The following is a 22,427-nucleotide window of genomic DNA, read 5'->3' on the forward strand; positions in this document are numbered from 1 at the left end:
TCATTTCTTACTCTGTCCTTTCTTGTCTTTCTTATCATAGTCTTAAAAATGTAATTCCACTAGACTGGAGCTTATTCTCCCGTCCTTTTGTCAAAGTGCAGGTCTCAATTCCATATGCCCGTACTCGGCAGTAGTACATCCTATACATCATCTCTTTAACGCCTCCTTCCTCCACCCCAGGTTTCTCACACTCTGGTAGAATGCATTTCCCTGTTGAATCCTCTGACTGTTCAGCCTGCCATCCCGCATCAGTTCGCTTCCTATGACTTCAAACTCCCACAATTTCAAGGTTTTGTCTATTTATTTTTATAATTCCTTTCCATCCCCTTTCTCCCCTAGTCAACACCATTTTCCATGCTGATTGTCATTCCATAATTTTCACTAATCTCACTCAATATGTGGAATTGTACTTCCTCTCTGTTTGTTCTACACACCACAATATCATGTGCAAACAGCATTCCTTTCAGCTCCCTGTCCCCATATTTTACCTTGGTCTCCTTCACTATTTCATCCATAACCATTATAAATAAGAGAAATGACAGCACACTCCCTTGTCGTAGTCCAGTTTCCCTCCAAAACCATTCTGTCCTCCCCCACATGTGTCTGGACACTCCTGCAACAATTTTTGTACAGTGCTTTGCACATATTCCATCATTTGTTTTCCAAATCATTTCAGTTGCATTAGTTTTCTTACCTTTGCCCTGGGTACCATACACTATTGTAAGCCTTTTCTAATTCAAGGAGTGTCATCACCATACCTCTTCCGTATTCCCAATGTTTTTCCATTAACTGCCTCATAATGAAGATGGGGTCTAGTGTTAATCTTCCACTTCTAAAGCCATATTGCTCTTCTTGTAATTGTACTTCCACCTTTTCTCTCATTCTCTTTCCTGGCACTCTTTCAAATATTTTTGCTCCCTAAAATAGTGTGATTTATGGATAATTATAACATATCCCCTAAAATAGTGTGATTTCTTGATAATTATAACATATCTTCTTGCACCCCATCATTTGGTACAGAGGTATTGAATTAACAATGGACAGGCACACTGCTGTCTCAATCTCGAGGCGCTAAGAACAATTTAGTAAGCTTTGTTACTATCCGGCAATCTTAATTAAGCTTTTCACCACCAGCAAGAAAAATGGCATTTCATCTTTTTTCACTGCTAGCGTACATAGAATGCGCTGCTATCGTATGGCAAGAAAAGAGGTAAGTTTTGGTCCAGGGCCCACCAGCTGGAAAGAAAAAAGTTCAAGTAGAAATAAATTCACATTTTCACCACTAGGTCACATAGAACGTGCTGCTATTGTACGGCAAGAAAAAAAGGTCTTTTACTAGGTCCAGACCAATCTCTGTCATTAGAACACACTCCCTTCAAGAGGCCGGCAAGGAGAAAATGTCATTGCACTCTTAGTTCCTATGCAGACAGGTTGGCGCAGCCTTGTGCACTGCGCGATCATGTAACATACGACAGTAGTACTGCACTAAGATATTGGCAATGCAAGTGGTGACCCATTGTACTAATATTGTGTGAACAGGACTGGAGTAATATTTATTTCACAGTAACAAACACCGATGGTGGTGGTGGTGGTGGTGGTGGTGGTGGTGGTGATGATGATGATGATGCTTGTTGTTTAAAGGGGCCTAACATCTAGGTCATCGGCCCCTAATGGTACAAAATGATATGAAATGTAATGACAATGTAAAAGTCCAAAATTCATCCACTGAACAGAATTCAAAATGCGATGATTAAGAGCGAAAGGATAAATATTAATTTAAAATAATCAGCAGATCCAACTCACAATATTGAAAGTTACAAATAATTCCAAAATCGATCCACTGACTAGAATTCAAAAAGACGGTGATGAACAATGATAATGAACTTAAAACAATCAATGGATCTGACCCACAATGCCTCACCTTCCTAGAAACTATATTAAAACAATAGTATTACTGACCAAGGAACTGCGTCAAAAGTACAATCTGAATCGATGATGCTTGTTGTCTAAAGGGCTCCAAAATCCAGGTCAACTGCCCTTCATAAAGGTATTTATTGCTAGTAAAGTAGAACAATGGTATTTCTTATGTAGCGGTACTAATCAAAAGTAGCATAGAATCACGGTGTTCCACACAGTATTGTACTACTCGCAAGTAATGTACATCGCACAGGTAATGCACACCTATAATGGTGCCACTCATAGGCAACGCAAAACCGTGGTGTTCCTCACCTAAGTGTACCAATCACAGGTAACGCAAACCCATAGTGTCGCTCATATAGTGATACAAATCACAGGCAACGCCCCCAGACATGTGATGTTTCTCACATAATGGTACTAATCACAGGCAATGTAAGCCCATGGTGTTCCGTATAAAGTGTTGGTAATCACAGGTACTGTAAACCCACAGTGAACCACTCTCTGCTGCTACTAATCACAAACCTATTGCGAACCTAAGATAGTGGTACTACCCGCAAGTAAAGGCGACCCATGGTGATGGTACTGATCACAAGTAGTCTCATGGTTCTTAATCATCTCTTGGCCGTCCCTTGTAGTCCCCTCTTACGACAGGCATGGGATAGTGTGGGTGTATTCTTTGTCTTCATCCCCCACCCACAGAGGGTGTAACAAACTCTCACGGGATGAACGTAGCATGGTGTTGGACCAAATGCAGCACAGAGACAGACTGCAATACGGTCGGCCATCGAGGCATGTAGACGTCAGATATTCTACTGAGGAAGATCCTCCTACAGATGGCATGAATGACTCTTCAAATTTACCACAATTACCGGTGGCTGAAATGATGTCCCTAACATTACAATGTAGCATTCATACAATTTTTTAAAAACACAGAAAGAATTAGTCCTTCATAATATCACTCACTATGAAATATGTCCCACATTTTAAGTTGCTGAAATTAAGATGCTCAACAGGAGTATCTCCTCCAACCACTTTACCAGCAGTACTTCGGTACTCCACAGACCTGATTGTTCCATTGTAATCCAGGAAGATATCTGCAGCTTCGGCACCAGCAATGTGAGAAATTTTCGTTACTTTCATCTTTACTCTCCTGTACACATTTAATAGTTTCTTCATCAGTTAACAATCAATTCAATCATCACTGATCCTCATTTAGGGCTGTTTCCCTGGTGACAAATTCACAATCAATTGTCTACCTAGTCCATTGTTATACGATTTCAAAGAACTTGGAAATTTATTGAACATTCCCCTTGGTAAATTATACCAATCCCTGTATCCTGTATATATAAATTAATATTTGCTCCAATTTGTCCTCTTGAATTCCAACTTCATCTTCATACCATGATCTTTCCTACTTTTAAAAGCTCCAATCAGCTTATTCATCTACTAATGTCACTACATGCGAGAGTGTGAGCATCAGCATAATGCAACTCTGATAAATAATAAGTTAACGTATCAACAGCCAGCCCCGCGGTGTAGGGGTAGCGTGCCTGCCTCTTACCCGGAACCCCAGGTTCGATTCCCAGCCAGGTCAGGGATTTTTACCTGCATCTGAGGGCTGGTTTGAGGTCCACTCAGCCTACATGATTCCAATTGAGGAGCTATCTGACTGTGAGATGGCGGCCCCGGTCTAGAAAGCCAAGAATAATGGCCGAGAGGATCCGTCGTGCTGACCACACGACATCTTGTAGTCTAGAGACCTTAGGGCTGAGCAGCGCTCGCTTGGTGGGCCATGGCCCTTCGGGGAGTTTGCGCCATGGAGGGGGGGAGGAGGAATGTATCAACAGAAAAATGTTGTATATGTGGTTAAATGTAAGACAGGGCCAAGCGCCCAAACTTAACTGCTTGAAGGAAGCCAAATAGATATAATTAGGGAAGGGGACAAATGCTAAATTGAAAAAAACTGGTTCGAAAAGACCTAGAATTCTTAAAAACTGATCCCAAGGATATATTCAACAGGGATAAATTTAGAATGCTGATCAGAACATCTGGCAACTCTCCAGTCACTGTCAGTTAAAACGCTGCGTCCTCGAGTGGGAGCGAAATAGACTCGGGAAAGTAAAGCAACCCACAGCGCAAAGATGAAGGAATACTGGGCTAAGAAGAAAGCTCACCAGAGTTAGGAAGTGGTGGTGGTGATGGTGGTGGTAGTGATTATTGTTTTAAGAGGAAGTACCACTAGGCAACCATCCTCTATAACCCACTAATCAGGAAGAAAATATGGAAGGGATCCAACACTTCGAAGAATGAAGGTATTGCCCAAAGGAAGACAAAGGCCATAAAGGGCGTGAAAATGAAAGACTCCCTAGGCCTCGAGTGCTCTAATACCGTCTGGGTCGGAAAAGAACAAAAGATGAGCAAGGGAGGTCGGATAGGATAGATGAAAGTGAGGAGCTTGGCACAAGTAAGTAGAAGCAATGCCACGACTCAGCTGAGGGCCCCATGTTCGCCAACCCACAGTCCAAAGTTCTAAGCACTTGGGGCCTCTTTTAGTTGTCTCTTACGACGGGCAGGGGATACCATGACTGTTATTCTACTGCCCCAACCCACAGAGTTAGGAACCACGTGGTCCAAGTTGAACCGAGGTTGCAAATATTCCTCACGTAATGTGAGTAGATTCGCATTAAGCTGTTTTATGTTCTTCACTTCCTACAGCCACCCATGCTGCAGAATTTAAATAGGAGCTTAGCAAGAAGCATCAAGTAGGGATAATAGGGTTCAAAAGGTTAATTATGAGTGACAATTATCATCTATAACTTGAAACAATATGGATATTAAAATATGGACCCATGCATGGAAACAATAGTTCTCAAATCAACCGATTTGATTTGATAATACAGGTCAGCTGTTTACTCCTGCAGTATGCCCGATATATTTTAGGAACATCAATCTCATAGTTTATTAGCTTCATTAGCCTCGTATTGATAGTCCCAACAACCACAATTATAAAGCTAGATTTCCCACCTAATCAATATTATTTATTTTGATGTATTTAATACATTTTATGCTCGACGGTGCCGAAATATAAATATCCTGTCAGAAAACTAAATCCTAATGAGGCTCATTATAGTTCAAGTTTCATTATGATACAGGTTCTCCACCAATCAGAGTTCAGATTTCCATTATGATACAACTGTTTGACCAATTAGGTAAGGACAGCATCGCACCTGCGCTCAACGCACTAGCTTTGCACTTGTTTCCAAAAACAAACATGTCAGATACACATATGTATCATCAATGCATCTTCAACTTCCAATATTCCACAACCACACAGCACATTCCCACAAATTCACTTCACCAACTGTACAATAAACAATTTGTATTTGAAATAAAGCTAGGTTATGATAACCTTCTATCAACACTTTGAAAACATATGACATTGTCAAGGTCTCAGATCCACTCACAGAAAATCAATAACCCAGCACATGCGCTCTGCGCTCTGTTCAGTAAACTCAACTGTCAAGCGACATCTCGACAGAAATGTATGAATATTTTAAAAAATAGAGTTATAATTATCGTCGAGTATAAACACGAGTACATTTATAAAGCTCGCTTTGCTCGTTTTATAATTTCCATACGAGTTTATGTTTATAAAAGGAGCAAAATGAGTTTTATAATTTCCATATGAGTGTCTTAATTACCATTATAGGCTTGTTGCATGATGTACTATTGCAGTACTGGTTTCAGTCTGTATTATAGGCCATCTTCAGCTGCTCAAGAACCTTAATTTGGTAAAAATAACGTACAATGTTAAAACACTACTTATTTCTATCTATTTAGGTCTATAACAATAAAAGTAAAAGATGATTGGCAGAACACCACATTTCAATGTAAATGAGCAAGGAAAAGTTACTCACGTAAATTTAAGAGGTTTCTTTCATAAGCAGCACTTACCTGGCACCGACAAATTCATCACATTCTGGCATGCGCGCCCATCGGTGTACAGTTTCAAAGGGCCCGAAGTCCAAGGTGAGGCCTTCGGCAGACTCGGGCCAGGAGTGATCGAAATCCATGTTGAGAGGCTGGGCTACCGCCATTTCTTAAGTGTCTGCAACAGAAAGATAATATGTCTTTAAAGGAAACTGAAGACAAGAAACTGAAGACAAATTAAGGAAGACAGCTTTCATTCCATTATTTTCCCCCCTAGTTATTTCAACTTCTAACCACTTTCGTGGCAAATTTTGCTTGAACTTTTCTTTCCATTTTGTAACAGAGTTATCTACACGGATCTGTAATTTCACCTCTTCAACAGCAATGTAAAGTCAATTCTTCTATACAGCTGTGAAACATAGAAAGTTACAAAACAGATCAACAACCAGCTGCAGGTGTTCATTAATAGACGTCGCATAACAAATGTGAGGTGGCCGAACATAATCTCAAATGGAGATCTTTGGACCATGACCAATCAGCAGACGATTGACATTCAGATCAAGGAGAGGAAAAGGCGCTGGTTTGGACACACATTAAGGAAGCTGGATGGAGCTGTTGAAAGGCGCTGGAGTGGAACCCTCAAGTTACCAGAAAGCAATGTCGGCCCAAGAAGATCTGGAAGAGGACGATTGGAGAGGAAATCGCAGAGGTGGACAAGACAAAATTTAAAATGGCTCAGTACATGAAATCAGAAAGGGGTGGAAATATTTTGGTATTTGAAAGTTACACATACCACAAACATTCCAAAACATCAAAATCAAAAAATGGTAAAAGAACACGTATATATAAATGAAAAACATCACTTGATGGTAGGAGGAATTTGTATTTTTTTTTTTTTTTTCTGAATTGGTGATGATGGATTATGAAGGAAGCGATCACAGCCTTAATTAAGGTACAGCCCCCAACATTCACCTAACGTGAAAATGGGAAAACACAGGCTGCCGACAATGAGGTTTCAACCCACTTTCTCCAGAGTGCAAGCTCACAACTACGCGATCCTAACCGCAAGGCCAACTTGCTCGGTAATATTAGACAGGGTGAGCAACATAAAGCGGAACCAGGCCCCTCCCCCTTTCTTTTTTGCTAGTTGCTTTTGTCGCACCGACACAGATAGATCTTATGGCGATGATGGGATAGGAAAGGTCTAGGAGTTGGAAGGAAGCGACTGTGGCCTTAATTAAGGTACAGCCTCAGCATTTGCCTGGTGTGAAAATGGGAAACCACTGAAAACAGTGGGATTCAAACCCACTATCTCTCGGATGCAAGCTCACAGCTGTGTGCCCCTGACCGCACGGCCAACTCACCCGATGGAACCAGTCCCGCAGCCTGGCAGCGCAGCCTGCACATGGGAGGTGTGTGCATGACTTGAAGTCCGCAGTAAATACATTGTTGTGTAAGCTATTTCTAACAAACGCAAAACAATACAAAAAATAAAAGTACTCACATATATCACGCCAGGAGATGTTGAAACTGCCTCCCTTTGTTCAAGCATGTCTGGCACCTGCTTAGGAAATTGTTAATTACCCTTCAGTAACTTTGTACCCATTCAAACAGATCCTATGAAATTTCCATTTCCTGAGCAAGTCGTAGAAGTGATTTTGTAGACCTTTCCAGAGCGTTACCAATGTTACCTATAGTTTCTTGTGTGAGTACTGTACATGATTTATTACGTTTCTTATCAAAATGACTTCCCGTCTTACGTAATTTGCTCACTAATTTATGAATCGAAGTCCTACCTGGAACTTGAACATCAGGAAACTTCTCTTTAAATAATCCCCTTATGGTCCTGGCACTGTCTGTATGGATATATGAATCTTTGGGGAACAGAATACCGATACCCGACTCGAGCCACCTGAGGCATTTCACACGTTCAACAAAGACTGAAACCTGGCACGGCAGCGCGGCCTTGAGTACATCCGGCACTGTATTTCGCCACCGGCTGACTCACTCACTCACTCACTCACTCAGAAATTCCTGTGCACAGGATGGAGCGGATCCTCTTTATTTTGCTCACCTGGTATACATAGTACTGACAAGACAGACTCATATAAACTCCTGTTTTTTCACTGTAATGAGATTGCTAGATAAATGTCAACATGGACCAGAAAAAAAGACCAATAAAAATGGTCAAATTAATAAATTCAGAAATTTAAAAAATTGCATCTCCTTCCTATTCTGGACATGACCAGCACACACATACCAATTTTTTAAAATGTTTAAACAATAAAAATAAATAAGTTAATAAGCCCTAATAATAGTATGGCCTCATCATCTGTGTGCAGATATTTCAATATGACACCATCTTGGCTGCCTATGTGTCAATTTCAACACGATTTACCCTACCAGAGAACAGACAGTCACTGGTGATCAGCATTTAAGGCCGTCGTCGAAGTGGCAGATTGTCTATCGGCTGTTTACCTAGTATTTTCTTAAATAATTTCAGAGAATTTAGAAATGTATCAAATATTGCCCTTGGTAAATTGATGATGATGCTTGTTATTTAAAGGGGCCTAACATGTAGATCATGGTTTGCAACCAAGGTGTTGCTCATATAAGGGTATGAATCACAGGTACTGTAAAATGTTCGTATCACAATTTAAAAATCAATAATCCTCCAGTGACCAGAATTTGAAAACAGGAGGACAAAGAATGAATGGATGGATGGATATGAATTTAAAACAATTAGTGGATCAGACCCGCAATGCCCCACATTCCCACAAACTAGCGTTAAACAATAGTATTACTGACCAAGGGACTGCTTCTAAAGCACAATCCTGAATCGATGATGCTTGTAGTCTAAACGGGTAAAAAATCCAGGTCATCGTCCCCTCATAATGGTACTTATCGCTAGGGCTATTTCCCTGCTATGCGTCATGTTGCGGTACTAATCAAAAGTAGCGTAGACTCGCGGTATTCCACACATTATGGTACTACTCACAGGTAATGAAAACCGCACATGGCGTTCCTCACATACTGTAATTGGACCAACTACAGAGCCCCGCACTATCCCATAGTGTTCCTCACATAATGGGTACTAAACATAGGCAAGGCAGAACCATGGTGTTGCTCATATAAGGGTACGAATCACAGGTACTGTAAAATGCATCCTGAGCCACACACTGTCGCTACTACTCACAAACCTATTTTGTACGTAACACAGTGATACTACGCACAAGTAAAAGCGACCCATGGTGTTTCCTGTGTGATGGTACTAATTACAAGTAATCTCATGGTTCTAGTTTGATCATACCTTGGTCCCCCCTTTTAGTCGCCTCTTACGACAGGCAGGGGATACCGTGGGTATATTCTTCGTCTGCGTCCCCCACCCACAGGGGGTCCTTGGTAAATTATTGCAGTCCCTAACTCCTCTTCCTATAAACAAACATTTGTCCCAATTTGTCCTCCTGAATTCCAAATTCACCTACATATTGTGATCCTTCCTACTTTTAAAAGCACCACTCAAACTTATTCGTGTACAAATGTTATTCCACGCCATCTCTCCATAAACACCTCAGAACATACCGCTTATTCGATCGGCTCGTCTCCTTTCTCTTGAGTTTTAACGTAACGGTGCAAGCTACAAACTTGAAAAATACGACATTGTGATCCTCTCTCCAAGATCTACTGTGGTAATTTGGTGCAGCAGTTACCTTCCATTCTGTATATACTGGAATGTGCTTTGATTATGTAACATTATCTTACGAAACTTCAAAGTATTTCTTACGGTTACCTTGAACTTTTTCAAATTTTATTTTTTTAACACATGACTTTTAGTGCAGGGAGTGTCCGAGGACATGTTCGGCTCCCCAAGTGCAGGTCTTTTGATTTGACCTGCACGTCGTGACGAGGATGAAATGATGAAGACGACACAAACACCTAGCCCCCGTACCAGCAAAATTAACCAATAATGGTTAAAATTTTCAACCTTGCTGGGAATCAAACCGGGGACCCTGTGATCAAAGGCCAGCACGCTAACCATTCAGCCATGCAGCCGGACAGCGTGTTGTCTGTAGGTGTAATCATACGGGTTAGGAATGGGAAGGAAGTGGTCATGGCCATGAGAGAGGTACCATCCCGGGATTTGGCTGGAGATGATAATGGGAAGCCACGAAAAACAATTTTCGAAGATGGCCGGCGAGGGATTCGAAACCAGCCGTCTCCCGCAGAAGCCGTAACGCACTGAGATAACCTGTTTGGTACGTTCCCCCATTCATGGAAACGCAGCTCCATATACAGTATGGGCACGTTGTAGGATAAAACGTAAACGCATCACCGTATTTCTTGTTGTAAAATCTACCAGTTTTCCCCAGTAATGCAAGGGCAGTAGCTGCTTATAGCAATGGTTCAAGTTATATTGCGCATAGTGCTGGTACTTCGCAATAAATTCTTCAAAAGCAACTAAGGAAGATGCTATTCTCATTTATGTTTCCAGAAAATCCAGGGACTGATTATGATCATCTCCCGAGAATTGTATTTATAGATAAGGTAACTGAAAAACAAATACCTTCGTTAAAATATAACTGAACTTATGTTATTCTAGTATTCAGAATTACCTGATTGTACATCCCCCCCCCTCCCCACACACACATTTTCAGGGTTTCTTAAAATATTTCTTGCATTATTTATGTATGGCCCATCTACGTTTTCTCTGAGGAAAGAATACCTCTCTTTATGGCATTCCAAATTATACATTACATTGATTTAGTTTTCAACGACGAGTTCTTGAGTTGGTTTTAGATATTACCTTTGTGTGTGATGTAATGTATGCATGTTTCATTTTAGCTTTCGTCACAGAAATGCACTCATTAAGTATCATTTATAGGCTAAACCTTCCACGGAATCACAGAGTGTTCTCCGTAAAGGCTTATATATGCTGGACGACTAATTCAGTGTACATAATTAAATGTTGTGCACGGTTTGCGGGTTATAGTAGTTCGCTATTTGAACAGAGCAAAGAACAATTTTATTCCCTACCCGGTAACCACTGTTGTACATTTTTCGCCTATTTTCCAACCATCTCCGGTTCTGATTTTGCTTACCTTATCCTGGATGACGACATAACGCATTAAAATGAACATCGGGTTGTCAACACCGGTCGCATCTGGCACGACACCGCGCAATGAAGAGTACTTTTTGTAAAAACGAAGTAGTTAACCCGATTACCCCAAAATAAGCAGATTCACAAAAGATGAGGGCATTTCGGTTTTTTAAATAAACCACTCGGGAGCCCTCGGGGGGGGGGGGGGGGAAGACATATCCGGATAAAACAAGGACGTCTGATCTCCCTAACTGTGGATAGGTCTGGAATTAAACCAAGGATGTTTTCGACACGCAATATATTAGTGAATAAGAATTGTATACCTCCGTCTCTCCCGTCCCGTCAGCGAACATTCTGATCGTAGCTTTTTTCCCCCTCCATCAACGGGATTCGAACTGGATAACCTTGACACCTTAGCGATCATGGACACTAGGTGGGAAGTCCGCAGAGAGGGACCACTCCTTATACCTAATGTACTGGGGGATCTGTATTTCATGTTGATATGGCCCTGTTTTACGGCCGGATGTTCTTCCTGATGACCCCCTGTGGGTGGGGGCGGTAGAATAACACCCATGGGATTCCTGCCTGTCGTAAGAGGCGATAAGAGGGACTCAACTTGGGAAATGTAGGTTGGTGACCATGGGGCCCTTGGCTGAGTGCTGGCATTTCTTCCGCTTACTTGTGCCCGGTTTCTCACTTTCATCTGTCCTATCCGACCTCCCTTGATTAACTCTTTTTCTTTCCCGACCCCGACAGTATTAGACGAGCCTTAGGAACCATTTAATTTCCACGCCCTTCGCGACATTGTATTTCTTTGGCCGTTACCTTAATTTTTTCGAAGTGTCTGATCCCTTTCATTTTCCCCTCTGATGAGTGTTAATAGCTGTACTTCCTCATAAGACAATAATCACCACCACTCTCCTTACGTCGAGAGATGTATTACAGCGTGTGTTTTTGCGTTGTGTGTACATGAAGACACATGTAATAAGACGATCAAAAATACCCAGTACTCAAGACAGAGGATTAAACTATAAGCAGTTAAAATCTCCGGCCCGGTCAGAAATCGAACCCAGAGCCTTCTGAACCGAAAACCAGTAACCAAAGTGCTGGACATACAAAACACTAGCTGGTGTACCCGTGCTTCGCTTCGGAATTCTACACTATATACAGAATTCTAGATGAAATCGTGTACACGTTGCGAATAAGATTATATTAAATTGCATAACAACATAGGAATTTAAAAATTACACTTTAGGCTCCTTTCTTGAACTACCATTTCATTCGCCGTGAATAAAGTTATTTATACCCTAAACTGAAGTGCTTTATTCTCCAACTTCACATACGGTATCGATATTGATTAAATTCTTTTCACCCATTTTCTCGTGGCTCGGCATCGATATGGACTTAGCAGCAAATATCGAGATTCATGAATATGTCTTGTCAAATCATAGCCTGCAGGGTAAAAACGTAAGGCATGTATGATCGAAAATGTAATTTTATATAGCTTTAGTTATGTAGTATTTATCGATAGGATCACTAATAACAAACATTTGAGAATTACATCTTAGGCCTTCCCCTAAACTACCATTTCACTCAGCGTGAATAAAATGATCTATAGCCTAGACTGTAGTTTTGTATTCCCCACTCTTCATATCGATTTTCACTACATTATCTTCAGCCACTTTTTTTCGTGATGCGCATGCAGTGTACCTACCTACCTACCTACATGCATACATACTGTACACAGATGACGGGAAATTAAAAAGTGCTTGTTGTTTAAAGGGGCCTAACACCGAGTCATCGGCCATACTTTTTAAAAGTCTGAGCAATGTACTTATTTTATTTTATACTAGCTGATGTACCCGTGCTTCGCTACGGAATTCTACATTGTATACAGAATTCTAGGTTAGGTAGTGTACATGTTGTGAGCAAGATTGTCTTAGCTTTTAACGTTAACCTAGAAACGCGGCGGGAGGTCACCAAACATCTTTTCTCATATGAAGACTGAGGGAATTTTCACTGTAATGGTAGACCCAATTTCATACCATCAGTCACAATCAGGTTGGGATGTTTTCATTATAATGCCTTTTTACATCCTCAGGACTGTCTTAGTGGTTTTCCCAACTGAAATGAACATACAATGACGTCAATAGGAATGGCGCGATTAAAAGCAATGCTTTCATAATACGAAATACTCGTTCAAATTAAACACCACACATTTTCTCACTTTTAACGAACAGGACTACGCTGCCTATCTAAAAGTCCAAAGTTACAGACCTGGAATGAACAAACCGCAGACAGCCGTGATCCGTGAACATTCTTCGGCTTTCTTCGGCGGGGAGAGGGTCGAATAGTGGAGACTCCCAGGGCAAAAACTATGCCCAGTTACTATTCTGATTCCTAGGAGTACCCGATGAGTCGGAAAATATCAATTCATTACACTGGTGGCGGAAAAATCTATCTGACTTGAAGGCAATTTTTTCCTCCAAGCCAGAAGAGAAACCCCCTCTTCACTGCTAGTTTGGAATAAATTGAATGTAGAATTTAATAAAAGTGAAGAGAAAGAAACGGCTCTTTTCAGAGTTGAATTTTGAGTTATTTAGTGAATATTGTGGTGCTATAATTTGGAAAAGGCCTAAATTGTTATTCTAGATCAGGCCATACTACTACTACCACTAAGTGAGGCTCTGCCTAAAGTATGCACACTGCTCATTCAAACAGCGCGTCAGAGTAGGGATCGAATAGCTGAAATACTATGATGATCCAGTGTGTTACGTACCAGCTGTATCAGAAAATGTATGAACCAAAGGAATGGCATGCTAAAGAAGAAAGTTTTCCAACTCCCCGGCTATTTCCCGCCAATATTCAGTCAGGCTGTTAGGTTATACTCGGTACGCAGCAGTAATCCCATCTATCGGAGTTGAGAGGCAGCATAAGAGACAAAGAACATCACAATAAACAATGGTCAATGTAATGTTATTGTTGATCAATGTTATGCACTTTCGATATTATAGGCCTTCACATTTCGTTTTATTCCCACTCTGAAATACCACTCTTATCATAGTTCGGTACGGTAAAACTGAATAAAAAGATAAATGATCAGAAATTGTATTCTCTATAACTTTTTTATATAGTACTTTTCGATAGGACCAATAACATTGGTATTTAAAAATTACATTTTAGGCGCCTTCCCCTAAACTACAATTTCATCCAGGATGAATAAAATTGTTTATAGCTTAGACTGTAGTTTCTTATTTCCCTACTCTATATACCGATTTTCATTAAATTCTGTTAACCCATTTTCTCGTGGCTCGGCATTGATATGGACTTAGCAACAAAAATACAAATTCATGAATATCTGTGTTATCATAGCCGGTACGGTAAAAATGTATAAGACATAAATGGTCGGAAATTTAATTATCTATAACTTTGGTTATGTAGTATTTATCGATACGACAATTAATAATATGAATATTTGAGAATTACATTTAGGCCTTCCCGTAAACTACCATTTCACTCAGCGTGAATAAAATTATTCATAGGCTAGATTGTAGCGACGTATTCCTAGACTTTGCATACCAATTTTTATGAAGATAGGACTACTAAAAACATAAATATTTGAAAATTAAATTTTAGGCCTTCTCCTAAACTCCCATTTCTATCAGCGTGAATAAAATTATTCCTGGATTGTAGCGACTTATTCCCCGACTTTGCATACCGATTTTCATTAAATTCTCTTTGGCCGTTTTCTAGTGATGCGTGGACAGACAGACAGACAGACAGACAGACAGACATTACGGAAAAGTAAAAAGTGCATTTTCTGGTTACTGTGGACATGACCGATACAGAAATTTCATTCTTTTCAAATTCTGAGCAATGTACAGACAAAACTCTTATTATATATATACAAGCTGATGTAAATCCGACTCGTTGGCTGAATGGTCAGCGTTGAGGCTTTCTTATTCAGAGGGTCCCGGATTCGATTCCCGGCCGTGTCGGGGATTTTCATCGCGTCAGATTAATTCTGGGTGTTTGTGTTCGTTCCAACACTTTCCTCTTCATATACAGACAACACACTACACTACCAACCACCACATAAACACGCAATACTGCTTACATCCCTCCATATGGGGTTGGCGTCATAAAGGGCATCCGGTCGTAAAACAGGGCTAAATCCACATGTGCAAACACAGTTCGCACAGGCGACCCCACATATGTGGGAAAGCGGTAGAAGAAGAAGACTACCTAATGTAACCGTGCTTCAGCTACGAAATTCTACACTGTACACAGCATTTTTGTTAGGTAGTGTGCACGTTGCGAGTAAGATAGTATCAAATTGCATAGCTCTAAACGTTACGCCAGAAACGCAACGGTAAATCACCATACGTCTTTTCGTAGGGAGTTTTCATTATAATGGCAGACACTCACCCTCCACCTGTCATTTCACATCCTCAACATAGCTCATTACAATGACTTCAGTAGGAATGTCACAATTAAAAGAAATGCTATCATATGAGATACTCGATCAACTGAAAAACCACACATTTCCTCACTTAACGAATGGTAATATACTGCCAATCTAACACTCGAAAGATCCAGAGCCGGAATGACCAGGCCGTAGACAGCCGTGAAGTGTGCACACTGTTCATTCCAATCAGCGCCTCAAAGTAGGGATCGAATAGCTGGAATACTATGATGGACCAGTGTGTTACATACCAGCAGTATCAGGAAATGTATGAACCAGAGGAATGGCATACTAAAGAAGAAAGTTACCTAACTCCCCAGCTATTTCCCGCCAATATTCAGGCAGGCTGTTATACTCGGTACGCACGCATAAAGTTCTGTCATACCCGTTCGAATATCCCTTGTATCGTTTGAACAGCGTCCCAGGCAGCGATAATTCTTGACAAGAGATCATCTTCGGTCTCGACAGACCTTTCATACACAAGGTTGTTCACATGGTCCCCCAAGAAAAATTAAAGTGGGGTGAGATCAAGTGAACGAGCGGGCCACGAAACAGGACCTCCTCTTCCTATCCACTTTAACAGGGAATGTCTGATCCAGGTGTTCACATACCAGTCCAACGTGAAATGGGGCTCCATCATACTGGATGATAATGTTATTTGTTTTAGGTTCCACTAACTACTTTTACGGTTTTCGGAGACGCCGAGGTGTCGGAATTTAGTCCCACAGGAGTTATTTTACGTGCCAGTAAATGTACCGACACGAGGCTGACGTATTCATCACGTTGGAACCACGTCCGTTGACGAAAGGCAAGTGGGATGTGTTCCAGGAACGTGGGTAGTACATCTCTGAGCACCACTGTGTACACTGCTGCATTTAGACGGGGAGGAAGAAGAAACGGCCCTACTGCGTAACCATTGACTATACCTGCCCACACGTTGACTGAAAGTTTGTGCTGATGGCTCCTAACAGCTGTAGCCTGGGGATTCCCATCGGCCTAAACATGACTACTGGGATTATTTAGCATTCCGTCTCTGGCGAAACAGGCTTCATCTGTGAAAAGCACACACGCAGAAAAATAAGGATTGACTGAAAGGCGCTGAAAGATCCAGTGTGAAGTCAGCAGGACTCAAAGCCTGCATTTTATGTGGATGGTAGGGGTGTAGCTGCATTTCACGTAATACTCGCCACAGTCGTATGCGAAACATTCATTTCAAGTGCAATTGCTCGAGTGCTGATTGCAGGCGCCTCATCCACGCGAGTAAGCACTGCATCTTCTAAGACAAGAGAACGTGTAATTCGTCATTTTACTGTGGTACCTATTGCCCTGTTTCACTTAATCGTTGGAACAGTCGTGGAAACATGGTGTGAGTCGGATGACTCCTACGTAGATAGGCCTACTTGGTGCTGTACAACCGTTCGGCTTCTCTGCTGCTTCCATTTGCTTCCCCAAACACGAACACCATATCTGCAAGTTCCGTAACAACTCTATTTGGACAGTGCTGATCAACGTACCACTTCAACCCGTAAACACAGACTGAAGTCTACAGCAGAGACATCGCACATCGATCACGTCAGTATACAGTACGCCATTTGCATTGGAATCGTCGAGTTATTATCCTAGCCTCTTCCGCTCGTCGGGATTGTCTCTCCTATTGTACTCGTAGCACATGTAATGTACAGTACTGTGTAGAGATCAAGGATCATATAAGAGAAATAGATCCGTCACTCCTGTATAATAAAGTTGGCTGAGAAAACAGGTCATGGAAGCTAGAGTGGCCACTCTCTCTCTGCCAACATAAGGAAATAAATCCCAAGATTGTACCTCGTAGTAAACACGATGATGATAGTTGTTACTTTGTTAAAATTTTAATTGTAATAGAGATAATGATTGTATCTCGGTAGGAAAGTTGTATCTAAAGCTTCTCTCGTGCCTTTTACTTGAAAAGTAAATTGCAATTACCGTATTTGTATGTTGGCAATACTGTTATAACGCTAGCTTGTATCGTTGTTTCACCGTTCGCATTTTAATGTAAATTTACATCTATTAAGTGATAAATGCAACATTGATTACTGAAAATGTTAATGCAATTCATATAAAACCCCAAAACGCCCATACTTGCCTAAATCACGATCTAACATAACCTCATTCTTACGTTCGTTCGTTGAACCCTTCCCACGACTTTTATGTATGGGAATGGAAAACACGAGAAGGAAAGGATGAAAGTAAAACACAGCATAATGCACAGTTTATATTTTGAATTTATTTATTCCAAACAGCAGGTAAGAAGCACAATCACACAGACGTTTACTCGCAACAGCTAGGTAGTTCAATGTGAAGTGCGTTCATGATCATAATACTATTTCTTCACACTAAGAACGCGCAAAATTATAATTTCACACCATACTCTCAGAAAACTGGATCAAAAATCTCGTTCAATGCGAAAGAATCTCAACAAATTTTCGTCTAACAAGCACTATTACATACCGTACAACCAAGGTCCCTTCGCGCGCAACGATAACGGTGTTGTGTTTTGAATTTGCTGTACCACGCAACTGAATGTGTAATGCCAATCTCTGCCTTCTAAATTAACCCTCTAAAAGAGAATTTTAGTTTTCATTAGTTGGCGGAGATCGATTGGCCCATCTCAGAACTGCTTCGGACGTTCCCTATGAAGTGTCGCCCCCCTGGTAGAGATGAGAAGAATGCAAGAATGAGGAATGTGGCTTGCAAGCACGAACTTCCTGTTCTGCCCAGACAGATCGGCTCTTATCTGCTCGTATCTGCTACACGAAAACATTGACTGACACTTTGCAGTTTGCTGGACAACTGACAAGAGCGAAGAGCTGCCAGTAGAAGACAATATAAAGTCGCCTGGATAGTAGCACAGTTGCTACGGTAACCATTGCGTCACTGGCTCTGCTAGTGAAAACCCCTTCGTCCCGTGCCATACCGGGCATGTGCATTCTTCTGATCTCCCAACAGTACAGTCGGAGGTATCAGACCGATTTTTGCTTTAACTTTTGATTGCTGCCGTAGTGGTGTCGTGGATACGGCGTTGGTCTATAAATTCCAAGTTAACAGGTTTAAACCTGATTGAGGTCGGTGGCTTTTAAGGGTGTTTAAATGTGACAACCCCATGTCGTTGGCTTCCGGCACGTTAAAGAGCTACTGCTACTGCGGGAGAAATTCTGACACTCTGGCGTCTGTTAAGAACGGGCGGACGTTAAAAAGCTTGGATTATCAATAACACTCGAATGTTGTTTTCTTTTTTTTCTTTTTTTGCTAGGGGCTTTACGTCGCGCCGACACAGATAGGTCTTATGGCGACGATGGGATAGGAAAGGCCTAGGAGTTGGAAGGAAGCGGCCGTGGCCTTAATTAAGGTACAGCCCCAGCATTTGCCTGGTGTGAGAATGGGAAACCACGGAAAACCATCTTCAGGGCTGCCGATAGTGGGATTCGAACCTACTATCTCCCGGGTGCAAGCTCACAGCCGCGCGCCTCTACGCGCACGGCCAACTCGCCCGGTACTCGAACGTTTCTGGACTACGGTTCCTTATCTCAAATTGATCCATTTGGCGTCCTCCATCATCACTGAAAGTTTGTAACAAGCCTACTCGTGTCAGCAGATCAGACGTTACGTTCAGTGACTATTCTTCGATTCTACATACAGGGTCAGTCGAATGTAAAGTGTTTTCACAGCAATAACTGTTGTTGAGGCTATGTAGAAGGAGAGATGCTTAATGAAATATATACCGGGTGGTACAGCTGCCCCTATTTTTTTCCGAATATATGCAACCAGCTAGGACGTAAATGCCTCTTAGTCCCATCTTGCGCAACACCTTACAGCAATGTTATGTGCAGTTAACCCGATGTAGACTTCTCCGCACAATGGAAAAATGGTACAAGAGGCAGTAAGTGAGGTCCATCTCAAAAACACTGTACCATTTTATGTAGAGCGGTGTCCAATACTCTACTAATTTTTACGAAATGTTACTATACTGTACAAACCATAAACACGCCTATACATGTCGGTAGAGAATTGCGCACCTGATTGGTCCAAGAGGCCATTTTCTTTTGATAGAAAGGGCGGTCGTGGTATCATAGAAAACGTGATAGGGTAAGACCAATTACAGACATGTCAATGCACCACTATTTTGTACAGTCTCATCACATCGAAATAGATAGAAACGTGTTTTGCACTGTAGTTTATAATCTGTGGCACGCAAATGCTGTACAGCAGATGTGATAGCTTACGCCATGTAATTACTACCGTTAGAGCGATCAAAAAGGCATAAAACGGGACCATAAGGCTGTAACTCATCAGTAACTTGTCGAAGCGGGAACTTCCGCTCTCCTCGTGAATACAGAGTTACAAGGATGGCGCTTGTACGTTGCAAATAGCTGCGCGGAATTACGTATGGAAGACGTACCTCGATAGGTTACTTGAAGCAGGAAGGGTCCCAACCATTCTTGAGTCATGCATTTTTTAATGTCATTTCGTATTCGCCTAGGCATCGTTTACGAAGACCTTTCTGAAGTCTCCGATATTCTTCTACGGAAGTTATAATAAACAGGTATCATAAATATCGCCACATACGCACCGATTGTGAATACCACCTGAAACATAACGCTGGACTCATTCAACCAAGTAACGCGTAGAAAATGGTTGCAACTATCTGGGCGTAAGAGAGACGCGATTCTTTAGTTCACTGTGGTGTTTGCACATTCGAGTTCAGAACTTTTAACATCAACGATCAGTATCGAAGCGATAGCCTAGGTAATTCCATTACTACAGAGCTACGAGACCAATTCATTGTCGCCTGCAGTGGCTACATGGCACCAATCGCAGCGAGCATACGATATGTTAGCAGGCATTTAGAGTTCGAATCTAGTTACGAGCTTTTCAATTTTATTTTTATATTATACTTGTAAGGCCATTCGTAATAAATATTTAACGCTCTTAAGTCTCAAAAGTAATTTGCCACCTTTACAAAGAAAGCATACATACGAAAGGAATAATAACATGCGACTTCCATATGGCAAACGACTACAGGGAATGAAGCGCAGTGCACGTGTTGTCAACATTCTGACCCACCCATTCAACCAAGCAACTGCGCACGTTCGACTCGAAGTCCAACTAACAGCGGTCTACACTTCATACGTAGGGCACGACACAGCATATCGTAATCCTAGCAGCAACGTGTGAGCACGTACTGTACGGTTAGCACGAAAGCAAACATTATGTATTCACGGGATGATTATGTGAATATGGTACTACTTTATGGAGAAGCAAGGCAAAATGCACGGGGAGCCAGACGCTTGTATCAAGAACGATTTCCTGGACGAAGGCTGCCAACTGCAGATACATTTCGACGTGTTGAAAGACGGTTGCGTGCAACGGGGTCATTTCACACATTACCCCCCGTTCGGGATGCTCCAGTGACGTCTGGAAATAACGACGAAGCTGTTCAAAATGCAATTGCATACAACCCGCACACAAGTTCACGGGCCATAGGAAATGAACTGAACATCAGTCATGTATCTGTACTGCGAATATTGCACCGCCATAAATTCCACCCTTTCCATCAACAGCTGCACCAGAAACTTCACGGAGATGACTTTCCAAAACGGATAGAATTTTCGCAATGGATATTACAAAGAGTTGAAGCTGATGCGAATTTCTTAATGGACATTCTCTTTAGTGATGAATCCAGATTTCACAACAACGGAACTGTTAATCGTCACAACTTCCATTACTGGAGCGTTGAAAATCCTCACTGGATTAGGGGAGCTCGATTTCAGGTACAATGGGGCGTCAACGTGTGGTGCGGGATACTAGGTGACAAGATAATTGGACCATATTTCTTCGAAGGAAACCTCACGGGACGACGCTATCTAGAGTTTCTTCGTGAGTACCTCCCACTCTTATTGGAGGATGTGCCCCTTATGACACGGTTACGGATGTGGTTCCAGCAGGATGGAGCTCCCCCACACTGGTCGTTGGCAGTACGGAACCACTTGCATAGGACATATCCTGGACGATGGATTGGACGAGGGGGTCCGGTCACATGGCCGGCTAGATCACCTGACCTTACTCCACTCGACTTTTTCCTCTGGGGTTATTTAAAGGAAAGAGTCTATGAGCAGGAGCCTGAGAGCCTGAATCATTTACGGCGGCTCATCACGGAAGCCTGCAGGCAGATTCCACCACATCTGTTGCAGCAAGCAAGAATGTCTCTCCTCCACCGTGCACAGATGTGCATTAACGAAGCAGGTGGTCATTTTGAACATTTGCTTCATTAATCGAATGGCCATGCATAAGCCCATCGCACCGCTGTCGGTACAATCTCACTTTATTGCAAATAGCTCTTTTAAGAGCTCCTTAAAAAACAAACATAGCTGAGTACCTGCAATATGAGAACTGATCATGATTTATTTTGTCGTCAACAACACGACTCTCACGAACATCAACAACGCAATAAAAATATTCGTCGTACACACGACTCGAACCGCCTACTAACGAACACCGGTACTCTCCTCTAACTTCTAGCAAGCTCGGCTATCACCGGTTGCTGTTTAGCGCTGTTGTGTTGCTGCTACTTCTAGTCATTCACCAATAATATTCTCCGTACAGGACGTTTCTGCGACACATAATTTTCACGATTCTTTGCCATCAATCGGTATTTTATCATTAATGCTGATTTGCTTGACACGAATAAACGAATTATGGAAAGCGTTGTAAGCGCAGGCATTGTAGTGAGTAGTCAAGATCAATATTTTTAGGTTCGACTATAATCTGCGGGTTGCATAAAATTGCGTGAATAGGGGCAGCTGTACCACCCGGTATATATATATCGAGGTTCAATTTTTCCAAGATTATCACGAAGGTATGTTTCATGTTTCTAGCGTGTGTACTTTTTCTTCAACGAATTATTATATATAACAAATGTTCGAATTAAAATGACAAGATACTTAAGAGTTTGCTTTTATATGGTTAAATAACAATGTATAT

At 41.7% G+C, this 22,427-nt stretch overlaps 1 protein-coding gene across 1 annotated transcript in view; it reads right to left on the reverse strand.

Annotated features, from left to right (window-relative positions):
* Positions 1-22,427, reverse strand: part of Lztr1 (Leucine zipper like transcription regulator 1) — a 108,859-nt gene that overhangs the window by 49,112 nt on the left and 37,320 nt on the right. Inside the window, exon 2 of the mRNA XM_067158676.2 lies at positions 5,872-6,025. Coding sequence (XP_067014777.1) covers positions 5,872-6,014 — 143 coding nt within the window. The 5' untranslated portion in view covers positions 6,015-6,025. The remainder of the gene's footprint in view (positions 1-5,871; positions 6,026-22,427) is intronic.

The sequence above is a fragment of the Anabrus simplex genome, chromosome X (genome assembly GCF_040414725.1).
Source record: "Anabrus simplex isolate iqAnaSimp1 chromosome X, ASM4041472v1, whole genome shotgun sequence".
In the NCBI taxonomy this organism is placed as follows: domain Eukaryota; kingdom Metazoa; phylum Arthropoda; class Insecta; order Orthoptera; family Tettigoniidae; genus Anabrus; species Anabrus simplex.